Source organism: Typopeltis vanoorti, chromosome 19 (genome assembly GCF_054136105.1).
Source record: "Typopeltis vanoorti isolate ZY-2024b chromosome 19, IOZ_Tvanoo_1.0, whole genome shotgun sequence".
NCBI lineage: Eukaryota > Metazoa > Arthropoda > Arachnida > Uropygi > Thelyphonidae > Typopeltis > Typopeltis vanoorti.
The window spans coordinates 98,489,803-98,513,821 of record NC_143567.1 but is presented as its reverse complement, the minus strand read 5'-3'; the positions used below and the strand labels follow the sequence as shown (position 1 = coordinate 98,513,821).

General features: G+C 34.9%; 2 protein-coding genes across 3 annotated transcripts in view; one reads left to right on the top strand and one right to left on the bottom strand.

Annotated features, from left to right (window-relative positions):
- LOC150096386 (uncharacterized) overlaps positions 1-4,132 on the top strand; it is an 85,202-nt gene extending 81,070 nt beyond the window's left edge. The window contains exon 8 of the mRNA XM_090409199.1: positions 2,515-4,132. Coding sequence (XP_090265325.1) covers positions 2,515-3,159 — 645 coding nt within the window. The 3' untranslated portion in view covers positions 3,160-4,132. The remainder of the gene's footprint in view (positions 1-2,514) is intronic.
- A 7,180-nt stretch (positions 4,133-11,312) lies between these two features.
- Positions 11,313-24,019, bottom strand: part of LOC150096384 (non-homologous end-joining factor 1-like) — a 128,151-nt gene continuing 115,444 nt past the window's right edge. For both annotated transcript variants that reach the window (XM_090409201.1, XM_090409200.1), the window contains exons 7-8: positions 17,946-18,061; positions 11,313-11,480 (exon numbers count right to left, since the gene is read on the bottom strand). In XM_090409201.1, coding sequence (XP_090265327.1) covers positions 11,397-11,480; positions 17,946-18,061 — 200 coding nt within the window. In that variant the 3' untranslated portion in view covers positions 11,313-11,396. The remainder of the gene's footprint in view (positions 11,481-17,945; positions 18,062-24,019) is intronic.

The following is a 24,019-nucleotide window of genomic DNA, read 5'->3' as shown; positions in this document are numbered from 1 at the left end:
TTAGCAGCGAATAGGTTGACCTGGCCAAAAATTACAGGCAGTAGTTTAAATTGGTTGAGAGAGAGAAAGACATTACAGAAGTACAGGTAGGTTTTTCTAATGATAGAAGAATTACAACATACAGCTGTGTTCAACAAGACAAATATACTTGTGGATTACATGCATTAGAAGATTAGCATGAGAACATGCAAGGTAAGCATATCAGTAAGTGCATGGGAAATGGCTCAGCAATATTTGAGGAAATTAAAAGTAACACCAGACTGTATACCTAGGTTTGGGAAGATAACTGAAAAGTTCTCGGCCTCGACAATAGATAGCAACACTCTGCAAGATTTTTTTTTTTTTTTAATTGGTACATCTGTCATAAACATCCATGTGAAATTGCAAGTCATTCTATCGAGTAGTTGTTTTATACAGCTGTCGGAAGCAAAAGTGTTGCCTGTATCCTTTGAAATGGAAAAAATTTAGTATTGTGCGCTTATAAAATTCTTTGTAAAAGGTTTAACGCCAAAAGAAATTCATTCGAAATTCATATAAGTTTATGGGCACTCTTCTCCTTCATTTTTAACAATTAAGAAATGGTCTGCCGATCATAAATGTGGCTGTACCAGCCTTGAAGATGATCCACGTGAAGGACGTCCAAAAAGTGTAACAACACCAGAAATCATCGATCATGTGCACAATATAGTATTGGATGCCCGGCGAGTCAAAGTATGTGAAATTGCTGAGAATATAGGCATTTCAAAAGAACTTGTAGGATATATGTTGCATGAAGAATTGCAAATGAAAAAGCTTTGCGCAAAATGGGTGCCACGCTTGCTCACAGTAGATCAAAAACACACTCACATGAAAATCTCTGAACAGTGGCTTGGAGCGTTTTAACAAGAATAAAACTGATTTTGTGTGTCGATTTATTACTATGGATGAGACTTGGATTCACCATTACACATCAGAATCCAAAACAGTGGACAAAAGCCGGTTGTTCAGCACCAAAGAAGACAAAGTCTGTTCCATCAGCAGGAAAGGTCATGGCATCGGTGTTTTGAAATGCTAAAGGTATTTTGTTTATTAATTATCTTGAAAAGGATAAAACAATGACCGGGGAATATTATTCCGATCTTTTAACCACACTAGATGAAAAAATTTGTTAGAAAAGATCCAGTTTGCAGAAGAAAAAAATCATCTTTCATCTGGACAATGCACCTGCCCACAAAGGTGTTTGGGCAATGGGAAAATTAAGGGATCTGCACTATGAATTGTTTGAACATCCACTCTATTCCCCAGATTTGGCTCCCTCTGACTTCTGTTTCTTTCCAAAACTAAAATTCATCCTCGCTGGTGTTTTTCTTTGATTCAAGAGGTGATTGCAGTTGTAGATAGATATTTTGCAGATCTTACTGAGACTACAGGGATGAGATAATGGCACTGGAATAAGTGTATTAGTCTTAAGAGAAATTATGTTGAAAAATAAAAATAATTTTGAAATTATGAGTTTGTTTTTTCATTGTTAGGACGAGAACTTTTCAGACCACCCTCGTATATAAAAAGAAGAATTTTAAAAAGAAGTTAGAATTTTCTACCTACATTTCCTTTCTAAAGAGACAAATATTTGAATTTCATTATGCTGTGATGCCATCTAACAAAATCATGTTGGCAGATTATTTTTTTTAAAATGTTATCCAACATGTTTCAGCAGTATTTTTAAGTTGGCTCTTATATGTGGGACTACATGGATAGTTTGGTATAGTGAATTCCTTTTATAACTGCATAGGCTTTCAACATGTTTTTTTTTTTTTTTTTCCTGCTAGTTTGTCGAATGTATATTTATAATTGTTCACAAGACTGATTGGTATGGTTATTTTATTTATTTATTATTTTTTTTTGAGCATTACACAACATATCCCATAAGCTTCAAAGGCTTGCATTTTGATTTTGGAGAGGAAAGGGAAGTTGAAAAATACTGTTGTCGGCTTGAACACTGTTATGATTCAGCATAAATATCACTATTTTTTGAATGGCTGGAAGCATTGTTGATAATACATTATCACAATTCTCTTTCATAAAGAGAAAGACATACTTAGCAAAGATGGTCTTTCAAGAACAAAGTTTCATTGCTGTGATTCTTCAGGAATTAAATTAACAAAAAAATTTGCATAATGCAAAATGCAAAAGATTGTATAAATGATATAAAACGCTTGCATTAAGAAGTTAAAGTTTTCATCTGTGTTTAATCTCAGTGAAATAATTTCCATCATTTGAAGTGCATCAAGGCAATATTTTCATTTATTTATATGTTATACAAATAAAATAACAAAATATTAGTATATGTTTGGACTCAATCTTTTTTTTTTTCCATAAAGCGGTGCCCCAGTTTAGTTTACTGGCTAAAAAAAAATTAGTCCATGTCATTTGAAAATGTTTTTATCCAATGTAATTATTACTCTGCATATATATATATATTAATAAAATTCTCAGTTATCTTGTTCAGCAATTTAATATGTTTATTTTATTTAGGTAAGCAAGCCCAATATTTCAGATAAACATGATGGAATTCATTCGTATAAATGGGTAAAAATTTCAGATCCTTATGAGAAATCTTTTAAACAACTGCATTGGTGGAAAGATCCCAAAGATAATATGACAAGACAATGTTCTCGTATTAAGCCACCACACATTTCTCATGAGAAGTCCTGTATAAGTCAGAATACTCCAACTTTTCATAATGAAAAGAAATCAGATGCCAGTCACATCTTTTTTTCCAACAAAAAAAATACTATGCATGATTTGCATGGTATTTCTAATACTGAACATTTTCAGAACAAAAATAATTCATCTATTTCTGAATCGGGTACAGTTCGCAATACTTCACATTTTTCATCTAATGAAAGGTCGTCATCTCATAATCTGCATTTTCAGAACAAAAAGGAATCAGCTACTTGTAAATCAGGTGCTATTCATCATTCTTCAGATTTCTTATCTAAGGAAAAGATATCATCTGTACATAAAGTAAATGCTGCACAAAATTCTTGGTCACATATTTCTAATTATAATACTTTTGCTACAAAAAGAGAAGGCAAGAAAAAAATCCATGGTTGTCGAATTTTTATAAACTCGTCACTTAGCGCAAAAAAAAAATCTCTGTCTGTTGCCGACAAATAAGTGCTTGTATGAAACGTGAAGAAACTGAAAATTTATGTCAATTCAGTAGTTAAAAATGTATTTTGTCAAATGCATTTAAATTTGACTGAAAGGTTTCTCATTTTCACCTACTATATTAATGTATCATTTCTGTATACCTCATCTTTCGTTAAAAATTTATGTTAAGGCTCTGAATTTCTGGGTTATGTGCAAAAGACTTATTTTCGAATAATCATTTAAATCAGGCATTTTTTTTTTTTAATTTATATATATATATATATATATATATATATATACTACTTTATGCAAAATATAACATTTAATTTTGAAATTTTTCTATACTGCTATTCCAACTACTTGTTGAAAAATGGCTCTGTTTTGAAAAATTGGCAGTTATTTTTTATTTTGCATCTGCTTCTTTATCAAGTGTTCTTAGAAGAGGTTTGTAATTGGGTGAGACTCTGATAGCTGATTCTTGACTGGCTTTTCTTTTAGAAAGGTATTAACATAAAATTACTCTTTATTTCATCCCAGAACAAATGATTCTGAAAAGTGATTTCAGTTGGTACTCACCATACTATTGCATTTTATATATTTTAATAAATCCTAATTCTCAATATCCAGTACAGTGATTTTGAATTTTTTTTTGTAAATGTTTCACTAAAAGTAACTTATTTTTCAAAGGTTGCCCTCAATTTTCTCTTTTCTTCTGTATTTAAGATACTTTCAAATTTCAAGCTTTTTTTTTTCTACGTCAGTTTCAGTCAGACTGCAGCCACGAATTATTTTACTGTTTTAAGAAACTGAAAATAAAAAGTTAAATAGGAAAAATAAAATAAAGGAAAATTTGTTTATTTGAACTGTTTTAATCATGATTTTTGATTTAGTGTACTGTTTACCTAGTAAAGCTTGTGTAATTGCAGTTATGAAAGTTATCTTAACTGTTAAAATTCTGTCTTGTATAAAGTGACTGAACAGAATAATAGTTGAATAAATATTTACTACATATATACCTCAATTTAGTTTTCATTTCTATGTTTAATAAATTATATTACTAGGTAATGATAGCTCACTACCATATCTAAGATTTTGTAGTCTTTATGAATAACTTTTTTTTTTTTATTCAGTAGTAGATTCATCTTCCTTCCTTCTCTTGATTGGCAAAAATAAAAAAGCTTTATATATAATAATACTGTTTGTAAAAATAAACTATACAAAAAAATCCACATGAATTTATTGGACCTCATCACAGCAGGTCCATTTTAGACAACACAAAGTCTATTACACCTCTCCTTAAACCCATTTACCACACTTTCAGGTAATGAATTACATGATCCAACCATCCTCCATGCAAAAAAGCCACTTCTTACCCTCTTACTCCTCACATCCTTTCACAACTTCTAGATGGGCTCCTTGTCCATCCTTTCCCTTGTTCTATTATATGAAAAATCTCCCCAATAATCAATCCTGTAAATACCTTTCAACAGCTTAAATGCTACACTTTTGTCTTACCCAACCAGACTTTGTAGTTTGCATGCCCTCAAGTCTATCCTCATCTAAGGCTATATTATCCGCTTCAAATCGCAATGATCAGGACTTTATAATGGAATGTCTACTCTTATCTCTAGTAGTTAAACTTCAAATTTTTGTTGAACATCAACCAAAGAATCTTTGTCCCCTAAAAACAGTTCACCAACAGAGTACGAAGCTTCCCATTGGTGCATCATAAATTTCAAGACCTTACATTTTGTTGCATTAAACTGACTTCCCATTCATTTGTCCATCAGTCAAGCTCATTTGAATCCTGAAGTGCTACCACATCAGCATTACAGTAATACCCTAATTAGTGCTCAGGAAACATTCTTAGAAACTTGGAGCACTTACTGAAACAGCACTAAACAGGGTCATTATATTTTATTAGATAAGGACAACAATGAACCTTTATCAGGTGATTTTTTTTTCATGAAAGTTAGTAATTGTATACAGGAAACTCTCGCTTAACACAATTAAGCCATCAATTAATGCGCACTAAGTGGATGCAATAAACAATAGAAATAATTATTCATGCATCAGTTAGCATAAACTGATGCATGAATAATTACATTATAAGCTATATTAGAGGATAAAATCATCAAAGTTAATAAAAATCAATTGCTTAAATTTTTATTTAATGTCTAAACATTTGATTGAGCTACTTTTTTTTACAAAAAAAATTAAAGATGCTCGATCTTGTCATGCAATTTGCGATAGCTAGCGATTGCTTTATCAAGATTTTGGCAGACTTAGAAGCTGGATTAGCATGAAACAAAATTTCCTTAGCATACTCAATGTGACTGAAAACTAGCTCAAGTTCTTTTGCAGTTAGCTTCTTAGTAGTAACATTCTCTTCTTGTTCGCACTACTACTACTACTTCATATGCACGCTGTTCTTCTAGTGAAGGAGATCATTCTTGCTTAACTGTTGTGAATGGGAATCGAACAAGTTTCTCATATCTTCATTATCCAGTTCATTAAATCCAGGTTCTTTTCCAATTGTGCTGATTTCTTCAAAATGTTAGATCTTGGATTTTGTGCATGATAAACTAACGTAGGCTTGAGTTTAAAGTCACCTTCTGCATTGCCTCCTAATAAAAGCATAAGATGATACTTTGTATCCTGGTTGATATACTTCAGTTTCAGCTAGGAAAGTTTTTGTTGGCATATGCTTCCAAAAGAGACTGGTTTCGTCGACGTCGAGTGTTTGCTAATTGTCATAATCACCCTCTGCAATTCTTCAGGAATCTTGGCTGCAGAATCTTTATCAGCACTAGCAGATTCCCCAGTTATGTTATGCAGTCCAGTTCGATATTTAAAATGGTCAAACCATCCTAAACTAGCAGTAAAGCTTTCACATTCCTCTTGAAATTTGGCCTCTTTCAATGAGGTAAAAATATAGAAAGCTTTTGCCTGAATGTTCCCTGTACTAAGAGGTATTCTTTTTTGGTTATAATCCTCAATCCAGAGTGATAGCTGATTTCAGCTAGAAGCAGTTCAAAGCTTGATATTCAGAAACTTTTCCATCACCCCTCTCTTTCAAAAGAACTCAACCATACACACAATGCTTTCAGTTCCTACAAAATTAAAAAAAAAAATAATCTTCCCACAATCCATGACCATCTATTCTGAAAGATTTTAGGCATACCTATGTCTGGGATACATCTGGAAAAATAGCCTGGTTCCTAAAGAAATAACTCTTGCACAGAGTCAGTCACCATTCACATAGATGAACATAAAAAAATACATCTGCAATCATGACTATGGATCTTGCTTTGGTCAAAGCCTAAGAAATCAGCCTAATTTAAATAAATATGAATGCAAGAAACTTCCCTTTACATTTATATTTCATACATCGCTATATATATATACAGGGTGGTTCAAAATTCCATGTACAAACTTTAAGGGAAGGTAGAGAACATCAAAATCAACCATATTCACATAAGAAAGCACGACTGGAAGGTACTAACAGGGACACCAAGATACAGAAATAACACAAGGCAGTAAGTAGTGTAAAAAAATTTATTAGGCATAACTGAACAATTCAATAGTAGTTGGATACATAATATGGTTTCATATCAGCTGCTCAAAGTTATGACCATTAGCAGTGATGCATGGCTGACACCAACAACACACTGATTGCCATACATTTCCGAAAATACTTGGAGTTTCCCCAGATGTTAGCAGCAGCGATGGAGATTCTTGCCACGAGGTCCATGTCACAGGCATTTCTTACACCATGGCTTTAAGGATCCCTCACAAAGAAATCAATGCTCGATAAATCAGGTGAGCGTGGGGGGCCATGCGACAGGTCCACCATGCTGAATCCATCGAGCCCCAAAGGACCTGTCCAAATACTGATGCACAGAAATGCCAAAATGGACTGGAGTCTGTCCTGTTGGAACCACATCTGCCGACACACAGTCATCGGAACATTGTTCAGTAAATCCGGCAGAACTTCTTCCAGAAAGGTCCGATACTTCTGGGAGTCCAATCAGGGTGGTAACAGGTATGAGCCGACTAAACAGTCAGCGACGGTACCTGCCCATACATTACCTGCCCAAACGCGTTCATACATTAACGCGTTTGCTGCTAAGCTACTCGGGCATAGTTTGTTCCCATACGCCAAGCAATTTCACTTCAAGGTCAGTACAGGTAATCTCATTGCCGGCGGTAATCGATATACCAGTATATTCGTAGTTGGCTTGTGAGGCTTATATACCATCTACGAGTATACACACTTTTGCTGCTAGCTCCACAAGCCAAGCATTTTCACTTCAAGGTCAGTACCGGTAATCTCGTTGCCGGCAGTAAGCGTCATACGAGTATACTCATAGTTGGCAGCAACGTGTTAATGGCGAAGCATTGTTGTTGTGCAGCATGTGATCGCACAGCGTGCAAGTTCTCATGGGTCCACTCTCGTCCATTACTACAATTGAAGACCCCTTCGTGGGTAAATGAAGCTTCATCCATGAAAAAAACACAAGTTGGAAAATCCTGGTCTACGGCACTTTTCTGTAGAAACCACTGCGCGAATTCCACACGTCAAGGATAATCTTCGGCCATCAGTAACTGAACCTGTTGCAGATGAAATGGATGTAAGGACTGAGTGCAAAACACGATCGAGATACTCCTATAGCAGAGGCAACAGCATGTGTGCTTGTCTCTGGATTGTTGTCCATCACATGCAACACTTCCTCTTCCGTAGTAGGATTTTGCATCAATCGTGGCCGTCCACTATCATGCCTGCTATCCCTGATTGATCCATAGTCACACAAATTGTGATGCAGTACACTTCTGTTTGGGTACCTGTCGCAATACGTTCATACAGTGGCTCGTCCATTACCATCAGCTAACCAGTAAACGAGGTGCATGTCTGCCATCTCAGCGTTCGTAAAACGATGCATGTTCTTTGTACGATGTCGAAAGCTTGAATGAGGAAGCCCCAATTTCGGGGCTTTCTCATTCAGGTGGCATTTCCGGTCTTCATATTTTCCTATGTGAATATGGTTGATTTTGATGTTTTCTACCTCCCCTCAAAGTTTATACGTGGATTTTTGAACCCCTGTATATATATAGTGATGTATGAAATACAAGGAGTGTTCAAAAAAAAAAAAAAAAAAAAAGACTGAACTAACATTTTAAGCACTGTCCCCTCTACTGGTGATACACCATTCCCAATGTTCCTTCCATTGTTGGAATGCACTTTCTGTGATCGTGCACAGTTCTCTTATTGCATTTTCCTGAATCTCCTCTATGGTTTGGAAACAATGTCCTTTGAAAGTGATTTTAGATTTGAGAAAGTTTTGTTTACCATCTGACCACGTGGTACAAATTCATAAAGAACAATGCCTTTCCAATAAAAAAAAAACGAATCAACTCATTCTTCTGCCTTCTCTGTCAGTGGCATGTAGAGTAGAAAGTTAGAAGAGTGCTTGCCTGGAGGAACAATGAAGAGTGTCAGCAGCAATAAAATGAGGCGAGATAATAATGATGGCTAGTATACAAATGATCTGAGGTTAATGTTGAAAAGTGAGGGAAGATAGTGAGTGTATTGCCAGATGTGATAATACAGAATTGAGGTGAATGATTGACACGATAAAAAGAATGCATTGAAAGAGAAGTCTGGAATTTATGGATGCTAGGAGAGAGCTGTATGCAAAAGATGGGTGGCTACATTTGAACTTGGAAGATGGGAAACATTAATCCTTAGAGATTGCAATTTACAATTCCTACAGACACCACAGAGGGCACCATATCTAGATAAGACCAGTCTTATATCCATGTATTTTATTTAGTATTGTGTTGCCTTTGTGTGTGTGTGTGTGTATTACAAGTATTAGTTTGTACTCCCTAAAGATGTCTCTTGATTAAGACGAGATATCAGAAGAATTAAAATAGTTTGTAATCCTTTCTCAGTGTTGTTTATATTCTATTACCTTCCAACACGATCCTAGTCTTTCCTGTACTAATGTTGCCTGAAACATTTGATCAAGAATTCCATTCTCTTATTAGTGTGTTGTTTCTTACCAATTTGCCTAAATATTTCTTACTCATCGCCTTCGGTTTACCATATAGCAACATCCCACTAAATATTTAGTGGGATGTTGCTATAGGTATCTAAAGTATACCTCACACTTTCAAAACTGATTGTGCCATTTCCTTCGCTGTGAGAAGTCTGAACTCATCACTTATCTAACACTATAAATCCATTTGCCTTTCCTATCATGCTGAAATATGCTATATATTTTTATTTCTTTTCCTGTTGGGATATCTTCTATCAACTGTTTCACTGATTCCAATAATCTATGGAAAGGCTGAGGCTATCAGTGCAACCAGATACTCCTAGCATTTGTATAAAGAAACAATGCATTGTTACTATTTCTATACTTATTCCCTCCCAATTCTATTTGACTCTGCAGTATACCAGGAATTCTCCCATCTCCCAAGTAATTATTCCCATAAGTGCCCCCCCCCCCCTTACTCACTGCTACCATCCCCTCCAGAAACTCTAGTTTCTCTGTCCTAACACACTCTCCCAAATTCAAATGTAGCTCATCTTTTACACACAGCTCTCTCTATCCATAAATGCCAGATTTCTCTTTCAACACGTTCTTTTTATCATGTCAATCATTCTCCTCAATTCTGTATTATCATATCTGGCAATACACTCACTTTTCTGCTACACAGTTGTTCACCTCAGATCATTTGTATACCAACCATCATTATCTATATGGGTTTACTAAGGGAAGGTCATGTTTCAGCAACTTGCTCACATTTTATAACATGTTACCATTGAACTACACGGTGGTTACACCATGATACTTTTGGATTTTGCTAAGGCTTTTGACAGAATACAGCATGGTAGACTGTTGCATAAATTGGAGATTATGGGTCTGGATTATAGAATATTAGCGTGGATAAGAGGATGGCTGACTGACATATCAAAAAGTAGTATACCCGGGGGGTCTGAGTCTGCAAGATTTGAGGCAACTAGTAGTGTACCACAAGGATTAGCCCTTGGTTCACTGTTATTCAATCTATACATTAATGATATCGGAAAGGATTCAGCAAGCGACATACAGTACTTGCAGAATGATTTGAATATGCTGGAATTGTGGGCATGGGAAAACGGATGTCAGTTCAATGTCAGTAAATGTAAAGTCATTCACTTCGGCATGATTAGATATCCAATGTCGTATTATATTGGTGGGATTAACCTAGAAGAAACTGATGAGGCTAGGGATCTTAAAGTATTAGTAGATAAGAAGCTGAAGTTCAGGGGCCATGTAGCAGAGATTGCAAAATACAACTTAAAAGATAATTGCAATGCTGAAACGAATGTTCACATATAAATATTAGGATGTCATTTTGCCTCTTTACAAGATCTTGTTAAAACCTTAGACTACTGTGCACAGGTCTGGTCTTCTGGTTTCTGCTGTGATTCTGATATAGTGCAGAGAGTGCTAAAAATGATATCAGGATTGTGGAATACTGATATGAAGACAGATTGAGAATTTGTAGACTGCAAATAGGAGAAAGGCGAGTGATATGATTGAGACTTACAAACTTCTGAAAGGGTCATATAGGATTTCAGTTGATGGAGGGTGGGGAAATGACAAGAGGGCATCCTTGGAAGCTGAAAATGAATGCTGCTACAAAAGGGATGAGGGTGAGATTTTTCTGCCATTGGATGTTGCGAGTGCAAGCAGTGTGAATGAATTCAAGAATAAGTATAATAGCTGGTGCATGTAGTCTCCCTCAATGAGTCCTATCTCCCTCTCCAAGCAACCTACCCTCATTCAGTAGAGCATGCTACAAAATCTTTGTAATATACTTCAGAAAAAAGTAATCTTTAAATGGTGGTGGGCTTGGTGATCATGAATCAGTAAATGGAGGTTCAGTGGCTGCCATTAACTGATAAAGAAACAGTAGAAAGCAATATATTAAAAACAGTGTTTTAAACTGCAACACATGATCAATCACTACCAGCTCAAGCTATATTTCCACATGTGCAACACTATTTCATTTATTTCTTGGTAGTTTCTGTTGCATAATTTTTATATACAGGAATTAAAAAAAACTAGCAAACATTCTGTGGATGCTCAGTTTCATTGCTGACTAAAACTATGAAAGTTAAATTTGGGTATGAAATTTATTCTACATACATACATATAATAACTTAGCTGAAATCATTTCATGAAATATTTACACAGGCATAAACATTATACTGGCAGTGTCTTCTTTAACTTCTTTCTGTGAGATTGTTTTTCTAGCTGTTTCTGGAGTAAGTTTCTTCTTTCTAGTTCCTGAATAAAGAAAATGCATATGCTAGATACTTAGAATTCCTGAAACCAAATGCAGCAGTATACATTGGCACAAAAATTATTTCAGAATATTGGTCATCTGTCTTATCTACTTTATTATAAAAAAAAAAAGTTCACTATGAATAAGATTTGAGGACATTAAAATGCAACTAATACATTGATATCAGTAATCTTGTAATGTAGTATTGAGAGAGAAAGCAAAGAAATTTGATTTCAGTGAATTCAAATTAAAAGAGAAAAACAAAAAATCTTCAAATTTAGGGTAAGCTTCATCTATTTTTGTATCTTTAAGTACTTCCAAATATTCTCACAGATACATGAGAAGAAAAATACAACACTGATAGTTGTTTACATTCTACTTCCTGCCATAATCCTGACCAAAATATACAATCAGAGAATTATTGCTCCTAAAGAATGACTAATCTTAAGATTATCAAATCACATTTTATGAAGGCCATCAAAGGTTTCTGCACATGTCCAGTTTCTTTACCCTACATAAAAACATCATAGATAAAGCAGTAAAACTTAAAACTTACTACAATGGCTCGGCCAGTGTAGTAAAAAAAAAAAAAAAATGCATTCCTTTATTAAGTAAATGCTGGCACTCCAAGAGAATATGACAAATGGTCGGACACCAGCCCTCAGTAAATAAGAATGTGTAAGATGACTGCATAGGTCAGAGTCCAGCAAACTTTCTTCTGTTAGTCTGTTGTCTTGGTTGTCAATGCTGAATTCTGGGCAGTTTATTTGCCAGTGCTTTCTGCCATTGTGTTATTTACCTTTCATCTTAAAACTGGTGGTCTGGATAACGTATGAGCTGACCTAGCCGCTGTAGCTTCAGTTTCATTTCCCTTAATTCCAAAGCGGCTGGGAATCTAGAAAAGCTGAATATCAAAATTAAGGACCTTCAATTTGTAAAACAGTTGTAGAACCTCACAAAGCACTGGATGTGGATTATACACAGGAGACAAGACAGCCTGGAAAGAACTTAATAAGCATGTGTAAAGTACACTTTTAGTAGTGATTTTCTTTTATATGCACCAGCTGAATTGGCAATTCTGCTGTATAATTGCTGCAATCAAGCAGGATCTGATTGGATATAATTACAGTCAGGAAATACAGCATCACAACCAGAGGTCTCAGATCTTAAACCATTAGTATATGGAGAGGAAATCAGTGTTCTGTGCACATTAAATAGCTGCATGTAAGAGTACAAACTAGACATGGAGAAACACGTTTGGTGCAGGTAACGTTATCAAGATTCATGCCAATAGCTTGCATAATCTTTTAACACACTAATAGAATAGCCAGCACATTACATAATCTGTTCCAAACATGAAGAGCAAGAGGACAGCTGTAAATAACATGTTCTACTGTTTCAAATCTATAACATATTGAACTATAACATATATCACATATTAAACTGCAAATGTTCCATTTGATGGCATGTCAAATTTCTGTATACAAGTAGCAAAATTGTGTATCACCATATTATTATATACTGGATCACAAAAAGTAAATTATAAATTAACAGAAGTTCTATTCTTGTGTTCCTCCTTTAACCAAATGCAAGCAAGAAAAATTTGCACAGGAAGTAGCAACTAGGCAATCTCATCATCATCATCAAATTCCTGCCATGTACCCACAAGGTATGTACAGGATATGATAGTACTACATGAAAAACTTATATCATTACTAACTTCCTATCTACAATTTTCGTCCAAATCAGTCTGTTACTTGTCAAGACTCCAGCATTATCAGATCTTATATTTCTATTGTCTAAGGCACTTTGTACCGTATCAATCCACCTATATCTTGGTCTTCCTCTGGGTCATTTTGCTGCCAACCTGGTAGAGAATACTTGTTTTGCCAATCTTTTCTTGCCCATTCTGTTTAGGTGACCATACCACCTGAGATTAGCTCTGCTAACGCATTCCTGGATGCAGACAATGTCAAGTTCTTTCCTAATATCCTCGTTTTTAATATGATATTGCCATTGATGCCATCTGTTCACGCCTATAATCTTTCTCAGGACTCTCATATCTGCAGTCTCTAGTCTTTGGTCAAGTGTTTTACTTCTGACCCAGCTGTCAGATCCATAAGGTAAAACTGGTTTGAACACTGTCTTTTATACGGCTAATTTAGTGTTCCGACTAATTTCTCTCTTATTCCATATGAATTTATTCAATTGACTTCCCACCATACCAGCTTTGCTGATTCTGTTGTCTATTTCTATATTTAATTTACCATCTTCAGTAAAAATTGTGCCTAAGTAGCTGAAATGTTTTACTTGTTCCACAGGTTCTCCATTCACAACACAGTTGACATTTTCAATGATTCTGCCTATTTTCATTGTCTTTGTCTTTTTATTGCTGACCTTCATACCGTATCTATTACAACAGCTATTCAATTTAGTCAGAGAATTTTGCAGACTTGTAGCAGATTTATTTAGAAGTATAACATCATCCGCATAAAGCAAAGAGCTGACATTAACATCTCCAATTTTGATATCATGTTTAATACTAGGCAATACATGTTTAAACTAGGCAATCTGTATATAGAAATTGTTGATGTCACATCAAATTATTCCAGTATATCCTATAATGCACAGCACTTCCTTCTTTATGGAGTGGTGAGCTTAGTCCTTAATGGACTGCAGTCATTCAACACATCCCCTATTCTTTCGAGCAGACAAAGAGCCTCTATGGCAACAAAATTATTATTCAAATTTTGTTGCTAATTACAGAATGAGTAATTTGGCATTGTGAAATTACAAGATAAAATACGAGACAAAGGACTGTTTTGAAATTGACTATTCACATGTGGGAAGAGAAAGAGCATAAATAGTAATTTCTTTCGGTGAGTAGATTTGTTTGGATAGGTTCACAATTTGAATAATATTTATACTTCTCTCAGTACAACAACAGCCCAAAACAAAGATCAATAATGGTTAGTATAAAGACAGCACTAGTAATTTAAATGAAACTGTTATTTTTAAAAGAAATATGAAACCAGATATTAAATATGAGATAAAACAATGATACAGGATTTTAGTATGCATTTAGCCTTAGTGCATACATAGCCAAAATGTATTCATAGTTTAAAATACATGTGCAAATGCCAATAGTTGCTACCATGCAATGTATAGGACAGAGTTGAAAGGTTCTCAAGAGGCCTACTGAATGTCAACATTTTTGAAGGTATTTATTCTTAAGAACTAGTTGGAAGAAGCACTCCTTCACTATAGAATAACCAAGTACTGTGGCATATCAGTGATTAGACTTGTCAAGGATTTTATGGGATGGTATTCATCACAAGTAATTCCTTGTTTTATATGCAGTTTTATTATTTGTTAATTAAAAAAAAAAACGTCATTAAACTGATCATCAAGTCTACTGAATTTCAATAACAAGAACTTTTTATAAATATCTGCTGAACACAGATGAGTAGTTCAGAAGTACAAATTTTTGTATGATGCTATCATGATAAACATAGATAACACATTATTTTGTTAAAATATTCCATAAATGCATTCCTTGAATGCTATTACCATTCAAGTATACAGGCAGGTATCCCTTGCTTAACGCGGAGAAATTAATTGCTTCAATCCCTTGATATACACAGCAAGAGTTTTGATTAATGCACCTTTAACCCTGCGGAGCTCGCAGCTGATCTGACAGATACATGCAAAACGTTTAATATAAATATTCTTACACAATTCAGTGTATAGCTTGGAGGTCTTGCATAGCTGTGCTTTCATATGTTGCGAGTGATATTCGGCACTGTTTTTTGCTGTCAGTTTGGTTTAACACATGTTATGTAAAGGTTTGAGATATTTGACAGTAAATTGTATCTGAGAGATACTGTGACTTCCGATGTCAGTATAGTATGGTTTAATTTTTTTTTTTTTTTTTTTTATTCTTTGTTCAATAATTTCTAGATTGTAACTGAAAATAAATAAACCATCATGTATTACTAAAATAGAGAGCCAAAGGCTTATTTATCATACATGCCCTCTAGGAGATGTGTTTTATATTATGGAAAATACTAAGGAAAGAGATCTGGAGCTTACTCCACCTTTACTACGAGTTGCCCATAAGGTTGCTTACGCTTGCATCAGCGAAACTTTTAGTTTCTTTATTCAGCGATGAAATAATGTTGGATTCAATATTCAATATCCACTTAATTTTTACCATCATGTATTATATTTGCAGTGTTTATTCTTTGTTTCATTGCTTGTTTACCGAGGTCCAGAGAGTCATTTTATCGTAGAATTCATGCCGATAAGAAAAAAACTAAAACTGTTCAAACGACTCTTGAAAACTTTTGATAAAAAAAAAAAATTGTAGTAAATAATGTAGGTACAAGCATTTATTAAACATTTACTTTGCATTCATTTTTATCTTTCCTAAAAGAGTACCATATAAAACGAATTAATACAGTAATCGAACATGGATGAATTGTAATTTTTACCATTGATTATTAGATTTGATTAACGCGATAACATTGAGGGATACCTGTAATTCTATTACACTGGTAGTCACAGGATCTGAACCCACTTGCTTATCTTTGGAATAAGGCAGAATGAATTGATAGAAGCTCTGCTTTCCAATTAACATTTGAATCCCTGGGCATTAATATCTGTGAATGTCTTTAATTGGAACATGTATTTCACCATCTAGTATGAGACCATCATTTTGCTTATTGGAGGCTTGAACTGACTTGGAAAAAGTTCTCAATAGTAGGCTTTTAGTAATATATAATTCTTGGTCCACTCACAGTACTGTATATACGAGGGTGGTCTGAAAAGTTCTTGGCCTAACAATGAAAAAATGAATTTATAATTTCAAAATTATTTTTATTTTTCAACATAATCTCCCTTAAGACTAATACATTTATTCTAGTGATGCGCCAGCACCATTATCCCATCCCTGTAGTGGTTTTCAATAAGATCTGCAAAATACCCCTCTACAATATTTCCTCTTGATTCAAAGAAAAACGCTGACGAGCGAGAAAGAGTTTTAATTTTGGGAAGACATAGAAGTCAGAGGGAGCCAAATTTGGGAAATACGGTGGATGTTCCAACAGTTCATAGTGCAGATCCCTTAATTTTCCCATTGCCAAAATACTTTTGTGGGCAGGTGCATTGTCCTGATGAAAGATGATTTTTTTTTCTTCTGCAAACTCTTTTCTCAAGAATTTTTTCATCTAGTCGGTTAAAACACCGGAATAATATTCCCCGGTTATTATTTTACCCTTTTCAAGATAATTAATAAACAAAATGCCTTTAACATTCCAAAACACCAATGCCATGACCTTCCCTGCTGATGAAACAGACTTTGCCTTCTTCGGCACTGACCAACCAGCTTCTGTCCACTGTTTTGACTGCTGTTTGGATTCTGGTGAATCCAAGTGTCATCCATAGTAATAAATAGATGCACAAAATCAGTTTTATTCTTGTTAAAATGCTCCAAGCACTGTTCAGAGATTTTCATGAAATGCGTTTTTGATCTGCTGTGAGCAAGTGCAGCATCCATCTTGTGCAAAGCTTTTTCATTTGCAATTCTTCATGCAAAATATATCCTACAGATTCTTTTGAAATGCCTTTAGTCTCAGCAATTTTACGCACTTTGACTCGCCGGTCATCCAATACCACATCGTGCACTTGATCAATGATATCTGGTGGTGTTACACTTTTTGGACGTCATTCATACGAATCATCTTCAAGGCTGATACAGCCACGTTTAAACTCAGCAGCCCACTTCTTCATTGTTGAAAACGAAGGAGAAAAGTGTCCATTAACTTTTTTGAACTTCTTTTGGCATTAAACCTTCTTTTACAAAGAATTTTATAACCGCACGATACTCAATTTTATCCATTTCAAGGGAGATACAGACAATACTTTTGCTTCAGACAGCTGTATAAAACAAACCACTTGATAGAATGACTCAATTTAACATGGATACTTATGACAGATATACCAACTTAGGAAAAAAAAAAAAAAAAAAAAAAAATCGTGCCAATAGTGTTGCCATCTACTGCCGAGGCCGAGAACTTTTCAGACCACCTTCGCATGGTAGAGTTACAATGATCATTACGAATAAATGAAGCAAACATAACTCTTCGTCTCATGGCACAACATTGGGATAACAGAAGTAGCATGTTACATGAAGAGCAAATTAGAAAGGGTTTAAAACTTGAAATTAAATTGGTGGTCCATAAATTTTGACAATATTAACTTCAGTAATTCAACATTATGCTATCAGTTTTCCATCTGTATAGAAAACTGATAGTGCAAAAATATTTACCCAGGATTCTACTAATAAGTTTTGAGTCGTGTTTGCATAACTTGCTTGCCATGAATGGATGAATTCAGAGATACTTGGTTGAGCATTGTGCTAAATTTCAGTGAGAGAAACAATTTTTATCCAGAATAAAATGTCCTACCTTTTCTACAGAAGATTTTCTCTTTCTTGAATCAGCTAAATCATGCTCTTTAGAATTTTCCTGGAAGGCCTCAGTAGCCTCTTTTATGCATCCAGAATTGGCTTGAGGATCAGTTTCTGGAAATTTCAATTTAAAAATTTAAGAATAACATCCATTGTGGCAACAATAAACAGCTGAGAGAGATTGTACAAGAAAAGTCAACAAAAGTGTGATTTGATAATTTGAACAAATAAAGGTATGGTGGTTTGGAAGGGCAGGTTGAGATTTAGGCAGTTCATCCCTTCCAAGAGAATCATTTTGGATTATTATATATTATACATACATTTATTGTTTATTCTGATTTTGCCACAAAATTGTGTCATGGCTTCCATGTATCTGGTAATGATGTAATAACACCGCTGGAGCTACATTTAAATATAGGATGTTATTTGTCGATAATTATTATGCAAGTCCTAATTTGTTCAAATATTTGGCTGGAAAAAAAAAAAAAATGCATGTAGGACAGTTATGCCATAAATTTGTGGACAGCTAAAGAAGGATGAACATGAGTCAATGTGTGTGTGATGCACTGCTTTCCAAAAATGGCATGATGTGCATATGTTGACCTCAATTCATAAGGATGTTATGATCAAGACAAATAACACTGATAGTGTCTTGCAGCAGTGAAATGCAATGGAAGTGCAGGAACTCTACAACCAAGAAATCTGAAGATGGAAGATCTACGTCTATTGCATTTGACTGCAAGACATTTTCCATAAAACAAAATTACACGATAACCACAGTAATAAACTTTAATAAAGTATAGATATATCATACTGAAAATAATGGCATCATCAGTGTGTAGAAACAACAAGCAAATCAAAGAACAGGAATACAATGTATGACATATATGTACTTTCATTAAAGTTTATCACAGTAGTTATCGTGTAATTATTAACTTTAAAGATAAGACATTTTCCAGTTACTGTGCTTTTTCTGATTGGAAAGAGGGAGGACTCAAAGACATTTTGTGCATAAAAACCCAAAACAGTCGTGTGCAAGAAATGTGATAAAGGTCTCTGCATCAGCCCTTGTTTTGAAATTTATCATATGATATTGAACTCTTGAATGAAAAATGTTTTGGACTAATAAATGGTTGATTCACTAATTAGAATACCACTATCTAAAATAGCACAAAAGCTCACAAAGTAGGATGAAGTGTGTAAAAAGCAAGGGAGGAGAGGGATATTCTCTCTCCTCCAATGCAGATGAAACATTTAAGTGATAACCCATGAAAAACATTTGTTTATACTGGACAAAATACCGAATTCTAAAATGGTGTCATTAAACTTAGTTAACCTTAGATGCCATGAGTATCATTTTCATACTGTGTGCATAGCCATTTATTATTACTATTGTGACACGTCCATGGAGTCTGAGAATTCATTGTAGGAGGACAATACACTGTTTATACTACTTAATCCACTATTTATTTATTCTTTTAAAATATTAAAACAACTACTATGAAAATATTTTAGACACAATCATGTAACATTTTACACCCATTCAGGGGCAGCCTAAACAGTACAGTTGAAACTACATCTTATGATTTCTTATGTGGCACATCTGCCAAGATACTGTCTTACGCCCTCTGTCCAAATAGAAACCAAACTTTTCGAAAATAGAAGAAACTAGTGGCGCCAGCTGTTGTATCTTTTTGTTGTCAAAAGCGGCAACCTTTTTTAGTGTTTATGGCATTTGTTTCATTAGAAGCCTAATTATAGTGCCAAGAGTGACAGCGTGTTTCGACGAATGGTCGGAAAATGAGTTTCAAACAGAGCTGCAATTGACTTTTGTGTTAAACTTGGTAAAAGTTTTACTGAAATGCATGAAATGCTTCAAAAAAGCATACGGTGATAAATGCTTATCCCGTACTCAAGGTTAAGAGTGGTTTAAGCGATTTCAAAGTGGTCACGAGATATTTGAGGACGACGAAAAGCCGGGCCATCCAAAAACTGGACTGAGCGAAGTTAACATCCAAAAAGTGCGTGATTCATCAAAGAAAACCCGAAATCCTCTGTGAGATTGATTGAAGATGAATTGGGGATTCCAAAATCCCACAACATTTTGACTGAGAGTTTGGGCCTTCGTAAATTGAATTCGCAACTTGTTTTCCCCCCAAGTTGACTGACGACCAAAAAATCAAATTGAACACTGCAAGGACCTCATTAAAACCACTCATAAGGACTCAAACTTCCTTGAAACGATTGTTACGGGTGAAAAAATGTGGTGTTTTGAGTATGAGCCAGAAACAATGCACCAGAGTGCTGAGTGGAGACCACTAGAAGAGGGGCATTCGAAAAAAGTCGCTTGGAGAAGTCAAAAGTAAAGACGGTGCTGATTTGTTTCTATAATTCCAAGGGTATTATCTACAAAGAATTCGTTCTGCCTGGCCAAACGGTTAATGGTGAGTATTATCTCGAAGTTTTGAAGCGATTGATAGCGAGAATTCGTCGCATACGGCATGAACATCGTGATGCAGGCAGCTGGTAACTTTTGCACGATGCGCCATCTCATCGTTCGAACATTGTGAGACAGTTTTTGAGCAAAAACCAAGTTTGTGTGTTGGATCACTTGCCATATTCACCTGATTTAGCATCCTGTGACTTCTTTCTCTTCCCCCGACTTCATTTGCCGATGAAAGGAAAGCGATACGACACCACTGAAAACATTCAAGCAGCAGTAACCACGATCCTGAACAGTATCCCAAAAGCTGATATAAAAATCTCATTTAACGAATGAATTGACCATGCCAAACTCTGTATCAAAGCTGAGGGAGAGTATATTGATTGAAATAAATGATATGAATAATTATAATTGGCTTGTGTTTTATTTTCTATCAGAAGTTCGATTTCTTTTTAGATAGAGGATTTAATTGTAGAATTTACCTATTGCAGAATGAAATGTGAAGTTTGGCTATTTAAAATATATCTTTAAAATAAATAGCCACATCGTGGTGGCAAGTCATAATTCACCTAATATACTATCAAAGTGAAGTAATCCTTGGCATATTAATGATCTATTGTAAATTTTGCACTTTCCATTTTTTACTTTTCAGTATGTTGGCCTAGATCATCTTGAATTATATAAAAAAATTATATTGATAACATTAAGTATCAAGTAAAATCTACAGTGACTGCAAATAATATTTAAGAGGATCAATGAAAACATTCCTAAAACTGGCTAATTATTCCATAATTTTCCAATCTTTGTAATCCAATGTGAACCTCAGCTCTTGGTCATGTACAATGTGGATTAATCAATATGTGAAAATGCTAAAAACTTGCTAAATGTTTAAATAACTAGACTGTAGAATCTAGGACACAGATTCTAGATTTAATAACTTATAACTCATCATCATCATCAAATTCCTGCCATGTACCCTCAAGGGGTGTACAGGATATGATAGTACTACGTGAAAAAATTACATCATTACTAACTTCCTATCTACAATTTTCCTCCAAATCAGTCTGTTACTTGTCAAGCCTCCAACATTATCAGATCTTATATTTCTATCGTCTAAGGCACTTTGTACCGTATCAATCCACCTATATCTTGGTTTTCCTCTGGGTCGTTTTGCTGCCAACCTGGCAGAGAACATTTGTTTTGCTAATCTTTCCTCGCCTATTCTATTTAAGTGACCATACCACCTGAGATTAGCTCTGCTAATGCATTCCTGGATGCTGACAATGCCAAGTTCTTTCCTAATATCCTCATTTTTAATATGATATTGTCATTGATGCCATCTGTTCATGCCTCTAATCTTTCTCAGGACTCTCATATCTGCAGTCTCTAGTCTTTGGTCAAGTGTTTTACTTCTAACTCAGCTCTCAGATCCATAAGTTAAAACTGGTTTGAATTTATGGATCTGACTTGTATACAGCTAATTTAGTGTTCCGACTAATTTCTCTCTTATTCCATATGAATTTATTCAATTGACTTCCCACCATACCAGCTTTGCTGATTCTGTTGTCTATTTCTATATTTAATTTACCATCTTCACTAAAAATCGTGCCGCTAAGTAGCTGAAATGTTTAACTTGTTCCACAGGTTCTCCATTCACAACACAGTTGACATTTTCAATGATTCTGCCTATTTTCATTGTCTTTGTCTTTTTATTGCTGACCTTCATACCATATCTATTACAACAGTTATTCAATTTAGTCAGAGAATCTTGCAGACTTGTAGCAGATTTATTTAGAAGTATAACATCATCTGCATAAAGCAAAGAGCTGACATTAACATCTCCAATTTTGATATCATGTTTAATACCACTTTCCTTCATAATGTGATCCATATAGATAATGAATAACAGAGGGGATAATGTACATCCTTGTCTCACACCAGATTTAACATTAAACCATCTTCCTGTACTTCCTTCAATTCTAACTGCTGACTTACAACTTAAATAAAGACTAAGTATTGCTTGATATAATGCCCCATTGACACCATGTAACTGCAGCGTATTGAATAGCTTCTCTCTTGGCACCTTGTCATATGCCTTTTCCAAATCGACAAAACTCAAATACAGATCTTTATTATATTCCCATGATTTCTCCACTATTTGTCGTAAAGTGAAGATCTGATCCTGACAGCTGTTATGTCCCTATCTTACGATTTTGTTTGTCTTACAAATTGCCTTCGTCTATATTCTTCTAACTTCTACTTTCAAGACATCACCAAAATTTCTACTAATATCTGAGTTATTATCCCCCGTAGTATCCCTAGTATTTGTATTTTAACTGCGCCCTTTGGGATATTTAGTTTAAGATATTTTATACATAAACAGAGAAACGGAGCTCAAATATCTGAAAGTGTAACTATTGCAGTCGTGACACTATTTCTTGTTACTCAACATTAATTCCTTAAACTTCCCGTTTCTTTACATTAATTCCCCGCGTGATTAGGCTCAAATGTTTCTAAGCGGTGCATTGGATTAGCAATATCAGACAACTCTTTTATCATTAAACAAAAGGTTTATTATTTCTCTAAACATGGTACATATCAAAATACTCAACTAAATTACTTACACACTAAAATTAGCTTAATACAAGTAGTTGGGCTATGATTCGACAAAAGTTACTACGATCATGCTGCCACAAAATTTCATACAAAACATGAAATCACTTAACATGGACAAATTAGATTACCACACACTATTAGATTATTCAACTTCACGTACACTAATAAAATCATTAACTACTCTAGCACATACTTATGACAATTCCGATTCTCTACACATCACACTAGGCATTCATATTCCTCAGGCTACTTGATTACTCAATTCACACTAATCAAACTCAATATTAACAAAACCATTTACTTCATTAACACACAACTATGTCATTAACTTTCCTTTTACAATATAGTAGGCACTTAAGATTCTTAGGACAATTAATTATTCACAAATTATCAACACTAGCTAGCTTACTTTTAACACTCTCTATCAAATTCTAAAGTCCTATTATAATTTCTCCCTAATCACTTTAACAGTTCCGTATTATGACAATGGTCCCTATCACAAACAACTTCTAGTTAACATAAGACAAAATTCACAATACCTTTCTTTAGCTTCACTTACGGGCCTTTACCTTCTACTGAACGAACTTGCTTGCATAACTTATTGCAATTCAGGGCTATATAAACGTCTGCGCCGTCGGCTGTACCTTCCGAAACGAGGACATCGATATTTTCACAGCTTCCTATGACTCCATGGTATATTTCGCTTTCTACATAGGAATACAGGAATAGCTTTCCCGCTCACCTTCGATTCCTTGTTGTGGCATGAGGATATAAGCCATATCTCTCCACTCAGGAACACCGTGAAATCCACTAGAAAACCAAACTAAAACCACCGTGACTGTCCAAACGTTTCTTCTCCTCTCGCAAAAGGCAATAAGGCCTCAAGCCTCCTTCACTATCTAAACATCTTCTCCAAAACCCAAAAGAGCCTACCTGTTCCCTGAGCCTCGAGGGGGGGGGGGTTACCAACCCTTTTATAGCTGCTTCCCTAACGGTGCCCTTTCTTACTTCTT